Source organism: Schistocerca cancellata, chromosome 5 (assembly GCF_023864275.1).
Source record: "Schistocerca cancellata isolate TAMUIC-IGC-003103 chromosome 5, iqSchCanc2.1, whole genome shotgun sequence".
Lineage (NCBI taxonomy): Eukaryota > Metazoa > Arthropoda > Insecta > Orthoptera > Acrididae > Schistocerca > Schistocerca cancellata.
In genome coordinates, this window is record NC_064630.1 from 601,451,796 (window position 1) to 601,471,897 (window position 20,102).

At 44.0% G+C, this 20,102-nt stretch overlaps 1 protein-coding gene across 1 annotated transcript in view; it reads right to left on the reverse strand.

The window, feature by feature from the left end:
• Nucleotides 1-8,299: 8,299 nt before the first annotated feature.
• The window catches only part of LOC126187995 (uncharacterized), a 238,708-nt gene continuing 226,905 nt past the window's right edge, over nucleotides 8,300-20,102 (reverse strand). The window contains exon 6 of the mRNA XM_049929404.1: nucleotides 8,300-8,906. Within this exon, the coding sequence (XP_049785361.1) occupies nucleotides 8,827-8,906 (80 nt within the window). The 3' untranslated portion in view covers nucleotides 8,300-8,826. The remainder of the gene's footprint in view (nucleotides 8,907-20,102) is intronic.

Below are 20,102 nucleotides of genomic sequence, written 5' to 3' on the forward strand. Positions count from 1 at the left end.
TGCCAGAAATTTCCCCCAGGTTCGTCTCAAAAAATTAAATATTTTCCTCCTGTTTATCGATGAATTCGTCAAACCGAGTAGTGAAGTGAAATGTGTTTTCCATTCTTCCCCTTGCTTTAGCATTTTTCATAACGTGTACGGTTTGTGCGGCGTACGTGGGTGACGGAATGGATTGTCTGTGTTCCTCGTGGCGCAGTTTGTCACGGCAAAATTTCGTCATCTGATTAGAATTGGTGCCTGTTGGAATGGGATCCTCGTTTGTCACTCCAAAATCGCGAGAACTGTCCGGGAATGAGATGTTCAAATTGCAAAATATCGAGCATTCACTGCGCTGTAACATGTCTGTGTTGAACAGAGGTTGTCTCTTCGCGAGGAATTCAGTCGTGTTTTGCATTGTTACGTCAGGGTTGCATACACTGTGATTACCTGCCAACTCATCGGAAGACACAGTTGCGGTGTGAATTAAATAATTCTGATTCTAAGGTTGCTTGTTGTTCGTGTTTCTGGACTTAACCTTAACTGTCAGCATTAGGCATATTGCTGAGATATATTTTTACGAAGTACAGAAAACTGGAAATTCAGAACTACTCCTACTTTTCTGAAAAATGGAATACGCAAATTGTTAGTACATAGAGCAAAGATACTACAAATATAGTACAATTGTAGCAGAAACTTACCAGTAAAAAGTCGTAGACGAGAGCAGTGCCCCTAAATCGATAATATTCGCAAAAAATCTACGAAAGCCGTCCTTTGAAGGTAAACCGCCAAGTGAAAGTTTCTTTAAAAATAAATTATTTGTTTTACTGATAGTCTCTGTTTATTGGTTTTGCATTGGCAGTTGCTTTGCTGATAAAGAAAACCAGATTCTACTTAAGTTTGCTTCAAAAATCATACACTCTATTTAATACTTGTATACTTCTCTGACATGAAATTTAACGAAACCGTAACTGATTTCTGGTCATACAAAGAAAGTCTCTTCAGTGTGAAATGTAATTTTCCCTTTTGGCTTACCTGTGGCTATGAAAAGCGATCGGGCAACCGCTCTCTCGAAACCACTGCTGCTGCTGCTATTGAAAGCTACTAAAAAGGCGCGCGTCATTTAACTGGCGGCAATCTAACTACAGGTGAACCCCGTCTGCAATGAGTCCACGTCATGTGCCTGCATTTCAAATGACAATTGTGAAACTTTATCTAATGAATGAAGAAGATTAGAAAACGAATACTGATTCCTTTAAAAGGTCTATTGGCAGATGAAGAAAAGTCACTTTACAAAAGTATTCTTAATTATAGGACTTGCAAAGAAATAACAATCTCTGAAAATACTTTAAAGTTGTTTGTTCAACAACGTCATGCTCAAAGAATTGTTGCAATATATATTCGTTCAGCATAGATTACAAAATGTTGCATTAACTGAGTTAATCTTTCCCGAATTGTCGCTAATGTTAGCTAACAAAAAGAGGGGGGGGGGGAATTTTGGTTTTTATAATGGCGTGCAGGCAGCAGCTCGCGCGCAGTTAAGACAAAGAATACCAATTACCATCTTGTTATGAAGTCATCATGAAATCAATCATATAAGCTTTGTCTCTCACAAGTAATCAAAAACCATATTATAAAATAAATTTCGTCAATAAAGGTAATGTGTTTCTAGCTCTACCGCTTCTTTGGGCGTGGTTCAGTTTACGATTACATGACGCGAACTGACAGCCATGATCCGTGAATAGCGGGTTGCGCAGAGATGTTACTGCAGTGTCACAGATGACACTGCTCGCAGTCTGACAAACAATGTAAGCATAACAACCAGTTGTGTACCCAAGCTATAAGGGAAGCTGATAGTGAACAAATGCCAACAGCCCTTTCAAGATAAGTGCGAGAACTACCCCGCCATCAGCTTAACAGCTCTTTCATCAGAGATACTGACAAGAATGGAAAAGAAAACTGAGTATATGTTAGATGACGATCAGACTGGTTTTAGAAAAAGTTAAGGCTTTTGAGAGGCGGTCTAAACGTTGCACTTGATACTCGAAGCAAAACTGAAAAAAATGTCTACACACGTTCATAGTATATGTCAACGTCGAAAACGCTTTCGACATTGTAAAGCGTTGCTGTATAAGATGTTCGAAATTCTGTGAAAAATGAGGGTGAGCTGCAGGATATGGGTGATATACAGTATGTACAACAACAAAAGGAAACAATAATGCAGGAAGACCAAGGACGAACTGTCCGGACTGAAAAATGTTTAAGGAAAAGGAAAAGCATTGCTTGGAAAAAAGGAAGGTTAAAGAATGAAACTATAATACATGGTGAAAAGATATCAATGATAAGATTCGCTGATGATACAGTAACCCTCAGTGAAAGTGAAGTAGATTTACAGGAGCAGTTGAATGGAATGACCAGTCTAATGACAATGAAACATGGATTGTGGGTAAACCGAAGAAAGGCGGCAGCTGTGAGGAGTAGCAAAAAAAAAGAATAAAAGGTACACGTACCATCAAAACCAACGGTCACGTGGTAAATGAAGCTACTGGATCTGCTACCTCGGAAGCAAACCAAACCATGATGAACGACGAAAGGACATGAAAGAACGACTATCACAGGTAAAGATGGCATTTTGGTCAAAAGAATTCAACTAGTATCAGGCAAACGTCTTAATTTTAGAAAGAAATTTCTGAGAATGTACGTTTGGACCATCGCATGTACTGTGGAAAAACCCGAGAACCGGAGCAGAAGAGAATCGAGGCGTTTTGAGATGTGATGCTACAAAATAATGGTGAAAATTTGGACGACTGATAATGTAAGAAATGAGGAGGTTCTTCGCAGAATAGGCCAAGAAACAAATATATCGAAAACACTGTCAAGATGAAGAGACAGGACGATAGGACATCTGTTAAGACATCAGGCAATAATTCTCTTGGTACTGGAGGGGACTGTAGAGGGTAGCCGGCCGGAGTGGCCGAGCGGTTCTAGGCGTTACAGTCTGCTTTTCTCCGGGTACACGAGGGACTCGACGGCCAGTCCGATTCGAATCTTGGCGCATAGCAACCTGAATTGTTGCCAGGGCTTTGCGTTCAAAGTATTGCTTGCAGATATCGACATAACCAAAGATAAGATTGCGATAGCTGACGAAAGCATGAATTTCTTCCTCGTGGCTGGTCCTCCAAGGGAGTATTGTAGGATCTCTGCTATTACTAATCTGCCGGTCGCGGTTCTAGGCGCTTCAGTCTGGAACCGCGCGACCGCTACGGTCGCAGGTTCGAATCCTGCCTCGGGCATGGATGTGTGTGATGTCCTTAGGTTAGTTAGGTTTAAGTAGTTCTAAGTTCTAGGGGACTGATGACCTCAGAAGTTAAGTCCCATAGTGCTCAGAGCCATTTGAACCATTTTTTGTAGAGGATAAAAATTGTAAAGAAAGATAGAGATTGGAATACCTCCAAAAAACAACTGAGGACTTAACGGTGCAACTGCTGCTCTGAGGTAAAGAGGTTGGCACAAAAGTTGGTGACGAGCAGCAGAAAAGAAATTAAGTGCGGAGTCGAAAACATGGTGAGTTTCTGGCCCAACATGGTTTTTTTCAAAATGGCTAAGAATGCGGGCTTACGCCCGGTACGTTCTACTAACAATTAAGTGTGTAGGTATAAAGTGTTATATGCGATTGGTAAAAATGTGGCGTTGTTATCGTTCTGGGAGAATGAAAATGTTAATCGATGAGAAGCGTATCTGTACCATATGAGTAAAAGCAGCACCACTATGTTCAAGCTATTCTACGGGTGCTAAGACTACTTTCAATGGAGCAGTCGAAAACCACCTTTGTGGACTGGTGTTGCTTCATGACAACGCACATCCCCATATCGCAAAAGTCGTAATGCGCAAGTTAGGCAACTCACGTGGGAGATGTAAGAGCATCTGCTCTTTAGTCCTCATCTCTTCCAATGCAAGTATCATGCCATTGGTGTCTTAAAAAAGACCATGAACGGTCGGAAGAGGATGAGGACACGGTGTTCCACCAAAATGGTATCCTCAACCTGGTGCGTCGTTTGGATGATTGCCTCAGTGCTCACGGCGTTTTTGTCTGATTGGCCTGCCATTTCCGTACTGCACGGCCTTCGATCGCCCCTAACCCGTTTGAACTAAAAAGTACAAAATATCATACTGCTGTAAGTGGTTCCTGTGAACTCACATTTGCAGTTAATTTGTAAAAGGCTAGGGTTTTGAGACCACGTTTTTTGGAACGTTTTTGCTTCACTTTAGTGTAGTTTCAACAGTGTCAGTTTTCGCTCTTAATTATGATACACCTTGTATAACTCTCACTGCCTCACTGTCACTAATGCTTTACCTTGCTCCGCACCACCTCGCAAACACCTAGATGCTGCTTGTCGAATGATGCATGCTTCAGCGGTTGTCGTCCGACTGAAGAGCAATGGCGTCAATGGCTTAACATCTATCCTACGGAGGCAATCCCATCCAAAAGCCTTTCATTGAAAAGACAACAGAGTTTGATACTAAACCAAAAAACGTAAATGTTTCACAACGGTTGTCTAACACTATGTCACATCCAAACAAAAGAAAAATAAACGCAGCTGTTATTATTCTAAGGCGGCAGGTTATAGCACTATACTCGGAAGGTGACGAGAGCGCAGCGGAAGACGCAGAGGCAGCTTCCCGTACGCCTCCGCATGATCAAAGGCGCTTTTCAAGAAGCCGACTTTGATGTGATTCACGGGTTCGCTGCAGACAGCCACTGCTCATCGATCCAATCAGCGTGTTAGCACAGCGCGGCAAACACAGACGAGTGACAGCCGCCTGTCAAAATATGCTCACCCCCAGCCCCACCCCTCCTCCTCGCCCTCCGCTACTCCTGCCAGCCGCTTCCTGCTGTGTACCCCGCCTGCCGACAGTGTTGGCTCCTCCACGTGTACACCAAACTCCTCTACGTGTAGCCGGCCCCTGCTGAAGTGTCAGCAAGCAGCACCGTGGGCAGCCGGCAAACGTCCTGTTTTCCCATCAGATTGTATTTATAGCACTGTAAAAGCTGTTTCCAGGAGCGATAAATGTATACTAAAGTGACAAACGTCACGGGACAGTGACATGCACATACACAGATGGCGGTGTTACCGCGATCACAAGGTAAAAAAAGGCAGTGCATTTGCATGGCTGTTATTTGTTCTTGAGTTGTTCGCATGAAAAGGTTTCCCACTTGATTGAGGCCGCACGATGGGAATTAACTGACTTTGAATGCGGAATGGTGGTTTCAGCTAGACGCACGGGAGATTGCATTTCGGAAACCGTTAGGGAACGGAATATCCTGAGATTCACAGTGTCAACAGTGTATCGAGAATACCAAATTCCAAGCATTATATCTCCCCACAGAAAACGCAGTGACTGATGGCCTCACTTGACGACCGAGAGCTTCTGCGTTAACACAGGATTTTCATTGTTAAAATGCAAGTAACACTGCATAAAATAATCTCAGAAATCAATGTAGTACGTGTGACGAACGTATCCGTCAGGTCAGTGGGGTGTAATTTTGCATTAATGGGCTATGACAGACGACCGAGGATTGTGCCTTTGCTAACGGCATGACATCGCCTGCAGCCCTCTCCTGGGCTCCTCACCATATTTGTTGGACGCTACGACACTGGCAAACCGAGGCATTGTCAGATGAGGCCGCAGCTGATGGTAAGGTCCAAGTGTGGCGCAGACCCCAACGAAGCCATGGATCCAAATTGTCAACAAGGCACAGTGGAAGCTGGCCGTGGCTCCATAACGATGTGGACTGTACTTACGTGGAATGGACTGGGTCCTTTGGTCCTACTCAATCGCTACTGGAGATGGTTATGTTCAGCTACTTGGAGACCTATTGCAGCCATTCATGAGCTTCATGTTCCCAGACAACAATGGAACTTTTATGGATGATAATGCGATATGTCATCGGGCCACGGTTGTTTGAAGAAAATTCCGGAAAATTCGAGTGAGTGATTTGGTCACCGGGACCGCCCGACATGAATCCCATCGAGCACTTGAGGGACGTTATCGAGAGGTCAGTACGTGCACAGAATCCTGCACCGGCAATACTTTCGCAGTTATGGACGGCTATGGGGGCAGCATGGCTCAGTTCTTCTACAGGGGACTTCCGAAGACTTGTAGAGTCCTTGCCACGTGCATTTGCTCCACTACACCGCACAGGAGGAGCTCCGACACGTAATTAGGAGATAATCCATGACTTTTGTCACTGCGCTGTATACGATCTTTGTTAAGTTCCTACGAATACTGGCAGCTGTCTTTTGCTTGTTGAAAAATAAAACTGGCTACACTGAAATAAATGTAAAACCTAGGAGAGATTTCATTATTAGTCTGCTGAATGCCACTGCATTAAAAGTATTCCAGCATTTAATACAGTAATTTTATTTAACTACTGGTCCGTCTAGAGCAACCACTTAAGCTACGGCAAAATAAATTAGTACAAATTAAGATAAATTCACACAAAACCCATTCATATCTGGCAGTGACGGAAAACCAATGGCCACATTTTCACAGGGAAAATTAGACTCATCTCCAAGTAAATCATCGAGTCATTATAAATTACTTTCTTTCTACTTCACGAACGATTATCCTGAGAAAAATGCTGTTGAAATAGTTAATACCGATTATCCATAGGTTGCCTAAATAGCTTAAGTCATCTTCCGAATTGTCAGAAAATGCATTGTGACGGGTCATCTATTGTTGCAGTGAACTGCTGTTTGTTAATGCGCCACGTGAATGTCCATACAAAGTGAACATCAGTCTTCCACGTCAGACTTCTCGTTTACTTCATAGATACAGACAGGCCGTATTAGGAATTAAACCAGCTTAGGAAAACAAAATAAATGGCTAAACGTATGATATACTTATTTACTAAATAGTTTCCACTTTGCTTCTCTAATTACTTACTGCTGATACGACTCTGAAATATCACTCCTAATTAACTTTTTTGAAATCACCAATTCCTTAAATGTTGCAAGCCCATTCTTTATTAGTCTTTTTCCAAACAAACCCTCACCGATATCTAGTTTTACCTTTACGCTGTTACACATTTTAGTAACACAATGTGGGTAGTTTTTATGTTTCACATATTTTATGCATTCTGTGTACCGGTTATTGCTATCTACTTTTGTAAGAGTTTCCTTTGTGAATATTCTTTTCCCATTATTCGACTTAAATTTCAGAAGAGTTACCAACTAATCCAAGTCGTGGCAGGGAAGAGAGCTCGAGGTAGACGTAAGTAGAAAGATCCACCAATTGCTAGAATACCTTGTGGCGTTGCTACTGGTACCCTTGGTGCATACCGAACAGAAGAGTACAAAATAATTATCACGGTAAACGATAACAGCCAGACAGTTGCTGAATAAAGATTTATTGAAGTCCTTGACCACGGTTTCAGTATATCTAAATATAGGCCTACCTTTATCAAAAGCAAAATCCATGACTTTAATATTACCTACTGACGACGCCTTTGGCACGATTGTTCTATGCATCTCCACTGCAAGATGTGATTTTAGTGTATTTTTGCTTGTGATAAAGGTATATTTAGATATGTAAAAACCATGGTCAAGGATTTCAATAAATTTTTATTCTGCAACTGTTTGGCTGTTATCATTTACGGTGAAGTTTTTCAACAGTTGCTGCTTCAGCCATGTTTAAAATTTTGACACAATATTAGATATTTCACTAACGACTACATATGTAGTAGTATGCACACATCAATGAGAAACAGGTGCAGAGAAACAGACGCAGGTAGGGAAAAGTTAGATGTATTTTCATGATCATAAAGCCGCGCAATCCTGTGTAAATAATAAACGGATTTACTCTATCTTCAAGTTCCATGCTCTTTTGCCAATAACCATTTCAGTATTTTCCTTTCTGGTACTTCACTGTTACCAGTAAACGATACTGAATATTACGTTAGTGCTATGTATCTGTTCAAAAACTAATCAGTATCTATTCATCTTTTCAGGAACTGAGTGATTAATGTACAACACCTATTTCAGAAGATAATAATTTGCTAATCCACACAATTTGATGGTTGAGTTATAACTGTACGCCGGAAATGCGTAGCAAAAGCATATGAATCGGTAGGGTGTGTGAATTAATAAGAGATATGTAATTCTTGGTACTCTATTTAACTGTCCAAATTACAGATAAAGCGTTTTCTTGTATTTCCTTTTTTTGGACTATGTAATACTATAAAGGACGATTTCAAAGATGCAGACTGAGTTGTAAAAAAATAAATAACAAAAACATTTATTAATAATTTACATACATATAAAATAAGAAACTTTGCTCGCGATTGGAGCGCTGCAAAACGGCGAAGGCACATTCGCTACACATTTGCTAATGTCTTTGATATATGATTTCAAGAAAACAGAAATCAGGAAAGCATATGTCCTCTGAATTAAAAATAATAAATCTGACGTTTCAGCTCAAACTTCAGTCTTCCTGATCTACAATGATTAGGTACACATATTCTATACTTGATCAAAAAAATCAATCAACATTCTGAAAATGACATAGTAAACACACTATTCATCGATATCGGCAAATTGATAGTCGGAGAACGACAGACCTCAGAGAAGCTGGGAAACACACTCAAGTGAAAGTCTGATCCCAATTTGCAGTTACAACTAGTGACGTAACTGGAGCTTAAGAATCTGAAAAGATGATCTTGATTATCACTAGCGTCCGTGCTGTACTGCATCTTCCCCACAGCATCTGAACTCATCTCAACGACCTCTTAATGAAATGAGTTGATCACCAGCACAGTGCCGCCGTTACACAGCCAGGAGCGAATATAAGCTACGTCTGCTGCACGTCTGTAGTTGCCTTTCCTGTGTCCTTCTCTGCGTCACTGTAGATGGCGGAGTCCACTGGAGTGGCTGAAAAAAGACAAAATAATGTTTCTTTAATCTGTGAAGAAATTGCTATCAATGTGGTACGAAACATAGCTACATTATGGTAGTGTTCCAGGGCGCATTATAGCCGAGACCGCTGCAGTCGCCGGCCGCGGTGGCCGAGCGGTTCTAGGCGCTTCAGTCCGGAACCGCGCGACTGCTACGGTCGCAGGTTCGAATCCTGCCTCGGCCATGGATGTGTGTGATGTCCTTAGGTTAGTTAGGTTTAAGTAGTTCTAGGGGACTGATGATGATGATGAGCGTTTGGCGTTATTGGCCGGGAGGCCCCTCGCGGGGCAGGTCCGGCCGCCTTGGCGCAGGTCGTATTACATTCGGCGCCACATTGGGCGACCTGCACGCCGGATGGGGATGAAATGATGATGAACACAACACAACACCCAGTCCCTGAGCGGAGAAAATCTCCGACCCAGCCAGGAATCGAACCCGGGCCCAGAGGACGGCAATCCGTCATGCTGACCACTCAGCTACTGGGGCGGACAGGGGACTGATGACCTCAGATGTTAAGTCCCATAGTGCTCAGAGCCATTGGAACCGCTGCAATCAACGTCTGTTGGACGTCTGGAAACCGCAGCTTATGGTCCCTCGAGATTTAATCGTCACGACTTGTAAATGGACATTTTAACAAAGCAGATATCATTCGTAACCATCCTCACATTAACTGCAGAGTTATTGTCTATGGTATAAGTGTTGTTGCCGACACAGGAAATTGGAAATTTGTGGTAAGTTCCTTGGGACCAAACTGCTGAGGTCATCGGTCCCTAGGCTTACACATTACTTAATCTAACTAACTTTAACTTACGCTAGGACAACACACACACTCATACCCAAGGAAGGACTCGAGCCTCCGACGGGGGAGCCGCGTAAAACGTGTCAAGGCTTCCTAGACCGTGTGGCTATCCCGAGCGGCTGTTAACATAAGCAATGTCGCCATCCGACCCTTGTAGGGTAACTAAAACAACTGGATGTCAGTGCAGAATACACAGGAATCGACCAGTCGCTGTATCTGACGTGAAGTGTCGTCTATACACGTTTCAGCGTGTTCTGGATTCGCGCATGAAACATATTTAAAGGATTCTGCTCTCGCGCGCTCGCTCGTCCTTCACCCTATGTTTGTCCGTATATGTTTCCACACTATTAGATCACCAATAGATTTTCATTTTATTCAACTTCAAACATACCGAAATTTTGGATAAAAATACAGGCACGTTGTTATTATCATGCTGAGATTCACAGAACTGTTTCAACAAACACAGTGGGCACATCTTTGCAGTGCATACCTACCCGGTAATATGCACAGGAGCTCGAAAACGAAGCAATAGAATACTTTACCAACGTCAGCTATCAGTCTACGACTGAATGTAACTGGTCTCTTCTGCAGACATTCATGATATGTGTTACCGAGCCATGTGGCGCAAGTGGTTATCACACATGACAACGGTTGAAACTCACTTCTGGCTATCCTGATTTAGGTTTCCCGTGGTTTTCCTAAATCGCTTCAGGAAAATATCGGGATGGTTCCTTTGACAGGGCACGGCCAACTTCTTTCCCCATCCTTCCGTAATCCGCTGGACCGATGACCTCGGTGTTTGGTCTCCTCCCCCAAGTCAATCAATCAATCATAATACACTATGTGATCAAAAGCATCCAGGTACCCCCAAAAGTGTATGTTTTTCATATTAGGTGCATTGTGCTGCCTCCCACTGCCAGGTACCCCTTAGTACCGACCTTAGTAGTCATTAGACATCGTGAGAGAGCAGAATGGGTCACTCCGCGTGAGTCACAGACTTCGAAGATGGGCAGGTGATTGGGAGTCACTTGTGTCAAACGTCTGTAGGCAAGATTTCCACGCTCCTAACCATCTCTAGGTCCACTGTTTCCGATGTGATAGTGAAGTGGTAACGTGAAGGAAGACGTACAGCACAAAAGGGTACAGGCCGACCTCGTCTCACAGGGACCGCTGACAGCTGAAGACGGTCGTAATGTATAATAGGCACACATCTATCCAGACCATCACACAGGAATGCCAAACTGTGTCTGGGTCCACTGCAAGTACTATGAGAGTCAGGCGGGAGGTGAGAAAACTTGGATTTCATGGTCGAGCGGCTGCTCGTAAGCCACACATCACGTCGGTAAATGCCAAACGACATCTCGCTTGGTGTATGGAGCTTAAACATTGGACGATTGAACAGTGGAAAAACGTTTTGTGAAGTGACGAATCACGTACGGCACTATCACAACACATGCCTACATTGATGTTTCAAGGTGCGTCTTCCTTCCCATTGTTAAAGAGACATTCGGGGATGGTGACTGCATCTTTCAACACGATCGAGCACCTGGTCATAATGCACGGCCTGTGGCGGAGTGGTTACACGGCAATAACATCCCTGTAATGGACTGACCTGCACAGAGTCCTGACCTGATTCCTGTAGAGCACCTTTGGGATGTTTTGGAAAGCCGACTTCGTGCCCAGCCTCACCCACCGACATCGATACCTCTCTCCTGCGCAGCACTACGTGAAGAATGGGCTGCCATTCCCCAAGACTCCTTCAAACACCTGATTGAACGTATGACTGCGAGAGTGGAAGCTGTCATCGAGGCTAAGGGTGGGACAACACCATATTGAATTCCCGCATTACCGATAGCGGGCGCCACGAACTTGTAAGTCATTTTCAGCCAAGTGTCCGGATACTTTTGATCACATAGTGTATGTGTCCTGGTAACCCTTACAAAACCATGTTCCTATTTAAGGTGCAGTCAGGAATCGTTGTTCCCGTATCGTGAATAAACGACACCGCGGTTCACAGTTCCGTTTACAATTTGTTTCACGATTTATGCTGGACTGGAACAGCGAATAAATCCCATTCTAACGTATTTAAGGTACAACGGTACGGAAAGAAACAGGAATGAGAGAGGGAGGAAGTGGAAGGCGCAGTGTTGCTTTTTCGCTGAAATCACTCGGCGGTTTTTGTGTGTAAAGCCCGCTTTGCTTATTTTCTCATTAAAGTCTATTTTCTTGTTCGGGAAGTGTAGCGTTTTATGTTCCTGTCTGTATGTCTCTCTCTCTCTCCCTCTCTCTCTCTCTCTCTCTCTCTCTCTCTCTCTCTCTCTCTCTCTCTCCCAGTCTTCATTACTTTCTGTTTTTGTTTTTTTAAGTGCATATACTTATGCTGTGTCTGAGACTTTCTAGCTAGGCGTTTGATTGCTGTAGTTTCAATATACTATGTTTTTTCCCGAATACCAGTGTGCATGACTAGTAGCAAACAACGGAATAAGGACAAAATGCAATACTTTTCTTGCACAATTAGGTATTACTACTATAAAACATCTTATTTCTCTTTTAATTACTCGTTTTATAATTTTTGGGTCTTAAATTCTCAGTTTAAAGCGTTTCTTCATTTAGGTGTGTATTTCCATAGTGTGTATATTTCTGTACATTTCGTAGTCCTTTCAGTTCGGATTACAAAAGTTCTTAAATTTTTTTACCAGTTCAGTTCTATAAAGAAACTGAAGTAGTTCTCCTAGAAACTTGACAATTAGCTCGTCATAAACACATTTTGATACTACACACGATGACTTGCGCCTGAGCACGTATGTTTTATGATCGTTAGTTCGTATCCTTATTTCATCTAGACAACTAATCACTGGCGAGAATATCTAGAAACGGCTTTTCTCCATCCCTCCCCACACCCCATCTCTCTCTCTCTCTCACATGCACTCTCTCTCCGTCCCTCCATCCTTGTTGCCCCTCTCCCTTTGAATCGTTCTCCACTTTCCGTGAATTTACACCCTTACCCATTCTTCTATCCTGGTCAGAAGGTTCTAATCATGATATAATTACCGTCATTTCCGTAGACCTTGGTTTCCGAGAAACTGAGTACCCACTGCTGTGGAATGCGCAGCTCCCTTCGTCTGTCTTGTGTGTTTCTGCGAGTGAAAACATTTCAGAAAGAAGAGATGAGCGACCGTAAATCGTGAAAAAAGTTTTAGTCTAAGCTCGTCACCATGATCCCAAAACGTGTTCAAGAAGAGGCAACACATGCCCTATAATGTCGCCACATGGTGGAAGACTCGGCAAGATTCTTCCTCCGCTTGACATTAAGCAAGAGACCCACGTGAAATTTTTCCTTTCACTTACATGCTACATGTGAAATGTCTTAACATGTGACAGAGATATTGTGGGGTCACCGCCAGACACCACACTTGCTAGGTGGTAGCCTCTAAGTCGGCCGCGGTCCGTTAGTATACGTCGGACCCGCGTTTCGCCACTATCAGTGATTGCAGACCGAGCGCCGCCACACGGCAGGTCTAGAGAGACTTCCTAGCACTCGCCCCAGTTGTACAACCGACTTTGCTAGCGATGGTTCACTGACAAAATAGGCTCTCCTTAGCCGAGACGATAGTTAGCATAGCCTTCAGCTACGTCATTTGCTACGACCTAGCAAGGCGCCAGTACCAGTTACTATTGGTACTGTAATCATGTACCGTCAAGAGCAACGCTTATCATTAATGGATTAAAGTTAAGTATTCCACCAGCTACGTCCGTTTTTCTAAAGTCTAATTTCCTTGTCCTGCTCCAGACCTCACGCCAGCCTACGTGAGCTAAAACGCATGCCTTTCGGCTTCCTCTAATAATACGGTGTTGGCTCTCCTGCCAACCCACAACATATATCACTGCCAATTTAGGATATTCGTGAATATGGCGAGAATCTCGTCACCTTAAAATAAAAGAATGTTCCTGTTAGAAAGACAAGACGTATTCGTAAATTTCAGTTCCTCAGAAAAGGTTTTATCTTATTTTTATTTCAAGCTATTTTTTCTTTCACTGCCACGAATTACAAACTGGACAGCTGTCACGTGTTCAACGCTGACATCCAAAGTTATTATAATGCGCAAGCAGTGACCATCAGGAGCTGCAGCTACTAAGTAGGTTGACTGATACAGACAACACCTGTTAAAACAGAACGCTATTCATGAAATTAAAATTACATTCGCCTTATCCAATCACATATGAGAACGATAAAACAGCTTTCTCACTGCATTCTTTTTCTACACAACATATATTTTGATAAAAAAAAGTTCTAGCGCTTCCATCTTTAACTAGCTCCTCCATACGGCATTTACGGAGTTTTTAAGGAAAATCACACATAAGATATGACAAAAGTTGTCTACCGGTCTGTTATCCACCAATTAACGCCTACTACATATCGGACTTGTCCGCCACTCGTGGCCTCGCGGTAGCGTTCTCGCTTCCCGAGCACGGGGTCCCGGGTTCGATTCCCGGCGGGGTTAGGGATTTTTCCTGCCTCGAGATGACTGGGTGTTGTGTCGTCTGCATCGTTATCATTCATCCCCATTACGGTCGGAGGAAGGCAACGGCAAACCACCTCCATTAGGACCTTGCCTAGTAAGGAGGTGCGGGTCTCCCGCATCGTTCCCCTACGCTCTGTAAAGAAGCATGGGACTTCATTTCCATTTTTTTTTCACATATCGGACTTAATATGAAGGGTCAATACAGCCGGTGTCCCGCCATAGACACCCAACCAAAGTTTAAATTCTGAATAAAAATCGTTATCAATGGCTGCCGAAGACTTCCGCCATAAGAAGTCGCACCCGTTCTGAAAGCGACCTTGTCAAACAGGGCGAAAGAACAAACAGAGTTTCAGGGCACTCTCTGGCCATTAGAGTGGAAGACGGCCCCTAAAATGCGGAAGAATCAGAAATGATCAACGGCGAATATAAACCGGAACAGACGAGAATACATGCATTTGAGATGTGATGGTACAGAAGAATGTTGAAATCAAGGGGGACTGTTAAGGTTCTCTGCAGAATCGACATCTGCAAAATACTGACATGAAGAAGTGACAGGATGATAGGATATGTTTTGAGACATCATGGAGTAACCTCCTTCGTACTACATCGATCTGTAGATGGTAAAAATTGTGGCGATCGATAGAGATTGGAGTATACTGAAGAAATAATTGAGGAGATACGATGCACGTCCTACTCTGAGATGAAGAGGTTAGGAAAGTAGAGGAATTCGCAAAGGGCTGCATCAAACCAGTGAGAAGACTTATGACAAAAGAAATAAAAAAAATAACAAAGTCGTTTAACATTAAGTAGAGTTCGTTGCGAAGACGCGAGCCTTGCGTCTAAGTAGCATGTTGAACCAACACTGCTCAGCTTCACTACTAGGAAATATGTCTCCTTGTCAGTAACTGGAAAAATACCTCCTTAAAACAACTTCTCCTACAATCCTTAAATAACAAGTTCACTCTTACAGAGAAAGCATTTTTCTGTTATTAACGCGCTGGACCTGCCACACACATACTTCCCTCAGCATCTTAGCTTATTGTGAAAGGAGGGATATGCTTGCTCAGTGGATGGCCTCTCAGTGTAAGCAAAAACACTGACCGTAAAGTAGCTGTCTGAGGCTGCAGCTGACATGAGGAATTTTGTGAAGAATTTTTGTGCCACAGTGGTTTGTTTAGATCTGTGTGCCGTTTGTACTGCAACATCTTGTGAATCGTCCTGAAAAGGCATAAAGACCAATGCAAAACTAAACTGCATTATAATATAAGTGGGTGTATATAACTGTTGCATTTTACATCTTATCAGCCGGCCGCGGTGATCTAGCGGTTCTAGGCGCTCAGTCCGGAACCGCGCGACTGCTACGGTCGCAGGTTCGAATCCTGCCTCGGGCTTGGATGTGTGTGATGTCCTTAGGTTAGTTAGGTTTAAGTAGTTCTAAGTTCTAGGGGGCTGATGACCACAGATGTTAAGTCCCATAGTGCTCAGAGCCATTTGAACCATTTTTGAACATCTTATCAAATGCGTTTTTGACAACCACACAACATCTAAAGTGACGTTAGATACTCAAATATTCTTGTGCCCTACAGAATATGACGGTATGCTGCTGACGAATACATTACTATTAATGGAAAAATTTGTCGTTTGAAGTTGGGTATGATAGCTTGAAAGCGGTAATGGCATAAAAAAGATTTTTAAAATTACTTGACGCTAAATGCGTTCTCACCAACAACGTCCCTCTATTTTCTGATACTCTGCAGGCGGAATATTTTTCACGAAGCGCTTTGAATAATTATTGCCTAGTTTGTAGGCAACCCTATTTCATACGTAACCGAGGATCTAGTTCATGTGAAAATATTAATTGGGGTTTGTAAGCCGACCGCTGTGGCCGAGCGATTCTAGACGCTTCAGTCCGGAACCGCGCTGCTGTTACGGTCGCAGGTTCGAATCCTGCATCGGACATGGATGTGTGTGATGTCCTTAGGATAGTCAGATTGAAGTGGTTCTAATTGTAGGGACTGATGACCTCAGATGTTAAGTCCCATACTGCTTAAAACCATTTGAATTTGGGGTTTGTAACTTTACCTTCACCATCCTGTCAGTATTTATAATGTTACTCCAATCCTCAAATGGCTCTGAGCACGATACGACTTAACCGCTGAAGTCATCAGTCGCCTAGAACTTAGAACTAATTAAACCTAACTAACCTAAGGACATCACACACATCCCTGCCCGAGGCAGGATGCGAACCTGCTACCGTAGCGGTCGCTCGACTCGAGACTGTAGCGCCTAGAACCGCACGGCCACTCCGGCCGGCTTACTCCAATCCTCCATCGTTACTTCATTGCTAACGACAGTGCAGATTTATTAATTTTCGTATCAGCAGTTGAGTTTATAATGAGTTTGACTTCACAGACTAGTCAACGCTCATCGCAATACTATCCGTCTTATCAACAGCGCAAACGCACAGGCTGACAATTATTGATATATGTGAAAACAACGTAAATTAGTTTCAAATTACACAGTGCACATACTTTATTCAACATGTGAACATCGCTATAGAGATTCGGATCTAGGTTATGACATGTTCGATGTGCCTTCCATCACTGGCGATGATGTTGCGCAGCCGAATAGCGAAATTCTACATGACCCGCTGAGGTGTCCGAACATCGATGCCGTCGATGACCTCTTAAATGGCTGTTTTCGCCTTGGCTTTGGTTTTGGGGTTACTGCTGTACACCTTGTCTTTAATACAGAATCACAAAAAGGAGTCGCATGTGTTCAGATCCGGAGCATATGGCGGCCAATCGAGGCCCATGCCAGTGGCCTCGCCGGCCAGTGTGGCCGAGCGGTTCTGGGCACTTCAGTCTGGAACCACGCGACCGCTACGGTCGCAGGTTCGAATCCTGCCTCGGGCATGGATGTGTGTGATGTCCTTAGGTCGATAGGTTTAAGTAGTTCTAAGTTCTCAGGGACTGATGACCTCAGATGTTAAGTACCACAGTGCTCAGAGCCATTTGAACCAGTGGCCTCGGGATACCCCAGAGCCAGAATGCGGCCCCCGAAGTGCTCCTCCAGGACATCGCTGCCCTGCTTCGATGGAGTCGAGCTCCGTCTTCCATGACTCAGATCGTGTCGAAGTCAGGGTCACTTTGTATAATAGTGATGAAATCATCTTCCAAAACATTCACGTACATTCGGTAGTCACAACGCCATCAAGGAATACCGCACCGACCGTGACTGAACATTGCACACCACACAGTCACCAGTTGATGGTGAAGAGATTTCTCCAAAGCGAAATGCGGATTCGCAGTACCCCAAATGCGCCAATTTTTTTTATTCGCGGATCCATCCCAATGAAAGTGGGGTTTGTCGCTAAACCCGACCATACCGCGCATACTAATTCCCATCATTCCCCGCGGGCAACCGTGTAATTCGAACGTCCTAACGGAAACAGTTCAGAAGTAATGACGATTTTATTTCAATAATTGGCAACCTGTACCTAAATTGCTGTTAGTGTCCAATACTCGATTGATTTGCTACAGCCGCGCGGGAATAGCGGAATAGCCAAGCGGTCTAAGGCGCTGCAGCCATGGGCTGTGCGGCTGGTCTCGGCGGAGGTTCGAGTCCTCCCTCGGGCATGGGTGTGTGTGTTTGTCCCTAGGATAATTTAGGTTAAGTAGTGTGTAAGATTAGGGACTGATGACCTTAGCAGTTAATTCCCATAAGATTTCACACATTTGAACATTCTTTTTTATTTGCTACAGACAGGTCGTTTACCTATTATTGTCTCGACAGTATCTAGAGAGTTCACTAGTATGTAAGAAACTAGTAAGGAAATACGCTATTAGGTATCCGCAGAGCCGGCCGCTATGGGCGAGCGGTTCTAGGCGCCTCAGTCTGGAACCTCGCTGCTGCTACAGTCGCAGGTTCGAATCCTGCGTCGGTATGGATGTGTGTGGTGTCCTTAGGTTAGTTAGGTTTAAGTAGTTCTAAGTTCTAGGGGACTGATGACCATAGATGTTAAGTCCCATAGTGCTCAGAGACATTTGAACCAATCTCCTATGTAATGCGGAATTGGCCACTAGATGTCACGAGAGGTGACGGGCCCGTATAAACGGAGGCGGGGTTATTATGTTTTCAATAGGGAAGTAGTAACAAAAGAGTGTATCGTCAGCTGAACTCAGTGTTTTCAAATGTGGACTAGCCTTTGGACATCACGCGAGTAACAAATCTGTCAGGGACATTTCTTTACCCTATGCCATCAGGCCATGATGCCCCAACGGCTCTGACCGGCTGCCGTGTCATACTCAGCCCACAGGCGTCACTGAGTGCGGATATGGAGAGGCATGTGGTCAGCACACCGCTCTCATGGCCGCATGACAGTTTACGAGACAGGACCGCTACGTCTCAATCCAGTATTTCCTCAGTTCGCCTCACAATTGCTGAGTGTACCCCGCTTGCCAACAGCGCTCGGCAGACCGGATGGTCACCCATCCAAGTGCTAGCCCAGCGCCGGCCGCGGTGGTCTAGCGGTTCTGGCGCTGCAGTCCGGAACCGCGGGACTGCTACGGTCGCAGGTTCGAATCCTGCCTCGGGCATGGGTGTGTGTGATGTCCTTAGGTTAGTTAGGTTTAAGTAGTTCTAAGTTCTAGGGGACTTATGACCTAAGATGTTGAGTCCCATAGTGCTCAGAGCCATTTTGCTAGCCCAGCCCGGCAGCGCTTAACTCCGGTTATTTGACGGGAACAGGTGTTACCATTGCGACAAGGCCATTGGCATCAAGGATATGTCAACCCTTCTAAAGCTGCCCAAGACTACTGTCGGCGATGTGATTCTGGAGTGGAAACGTGAAGGAAAAACCCAGTTAAACCACAACCAGGCAAACCTCATGCACTGACGAACAGGGATAGTCGACCGTTGCTGACGAAAGTTGTACAAAATCGTATATCAGCGGACAGAACCACTCGTGAATTCCAAAGCGCTGCCAGCAGTTCAGCAAGCACAATGACTATGCAAAGAGCGTTAAAAACAACGAGATTAATGGTCGAGCAGCTCTTCATCATCCGTATAGTTCTGTAGTCAACGCTAAACCACGCTGGAGCTGGTGTAAAGAGCGACGTCGCTGGATAGTGGATGAATGGAAACGACTGATTTGGTGTGATAAATCACGCTATACCCTATGGTAATCCGATGGAAGGGTATGATTTTAGTAGATGCATGAAGAACGTCACCTGCTATTATTTTTAAGTACGGAGGACGTGGTGTTAGGTACTGGTGGTGTTTTTCATTGTTAGGGTGTGATCCTTTTCTTGTGCTTGAGAGAACGATAAATGTGGAAGGATACGAGCACATTTTACAGCATCGTGTGCTGCATACAGTAGAGGAAGAGGTCAGAGACCATGATTATTTGCCTCAGCATGACAGTGCAACCTGTCAAAGCAGCACCTGTGAGGCAATGGTCTATGTACAATAACATTTATGAAATAGGTTGGCATCTCTGTCGTCCCAACCTGAACCCAACGGAACAACTTTGGGATGAGTTACAATGTCGACTTCGCTCCACATTTCAGTGTGCAAGAGCACTACGTCCTCTGCTCTTTGATCTTGAGGAAGAATGGAATCGTATTTCAGACGTATAGACTCCCATTGAAAGTATTCCCAGATGAGGTGAAACGGTCGTAAAGGCGAAAAGTGTACACATCCCAATACTTATGTACACTAGTATCAGATACTGTGTTCTAAAAGCAAAAGGTGCTTACTGGTTCAGTGCGGGGCTTTGAGAAGCTCCTTCGAAAAATTCTATATGATTTCAAACAAAAAAGGGCATGATGTTACTAAATTTTCTGATTC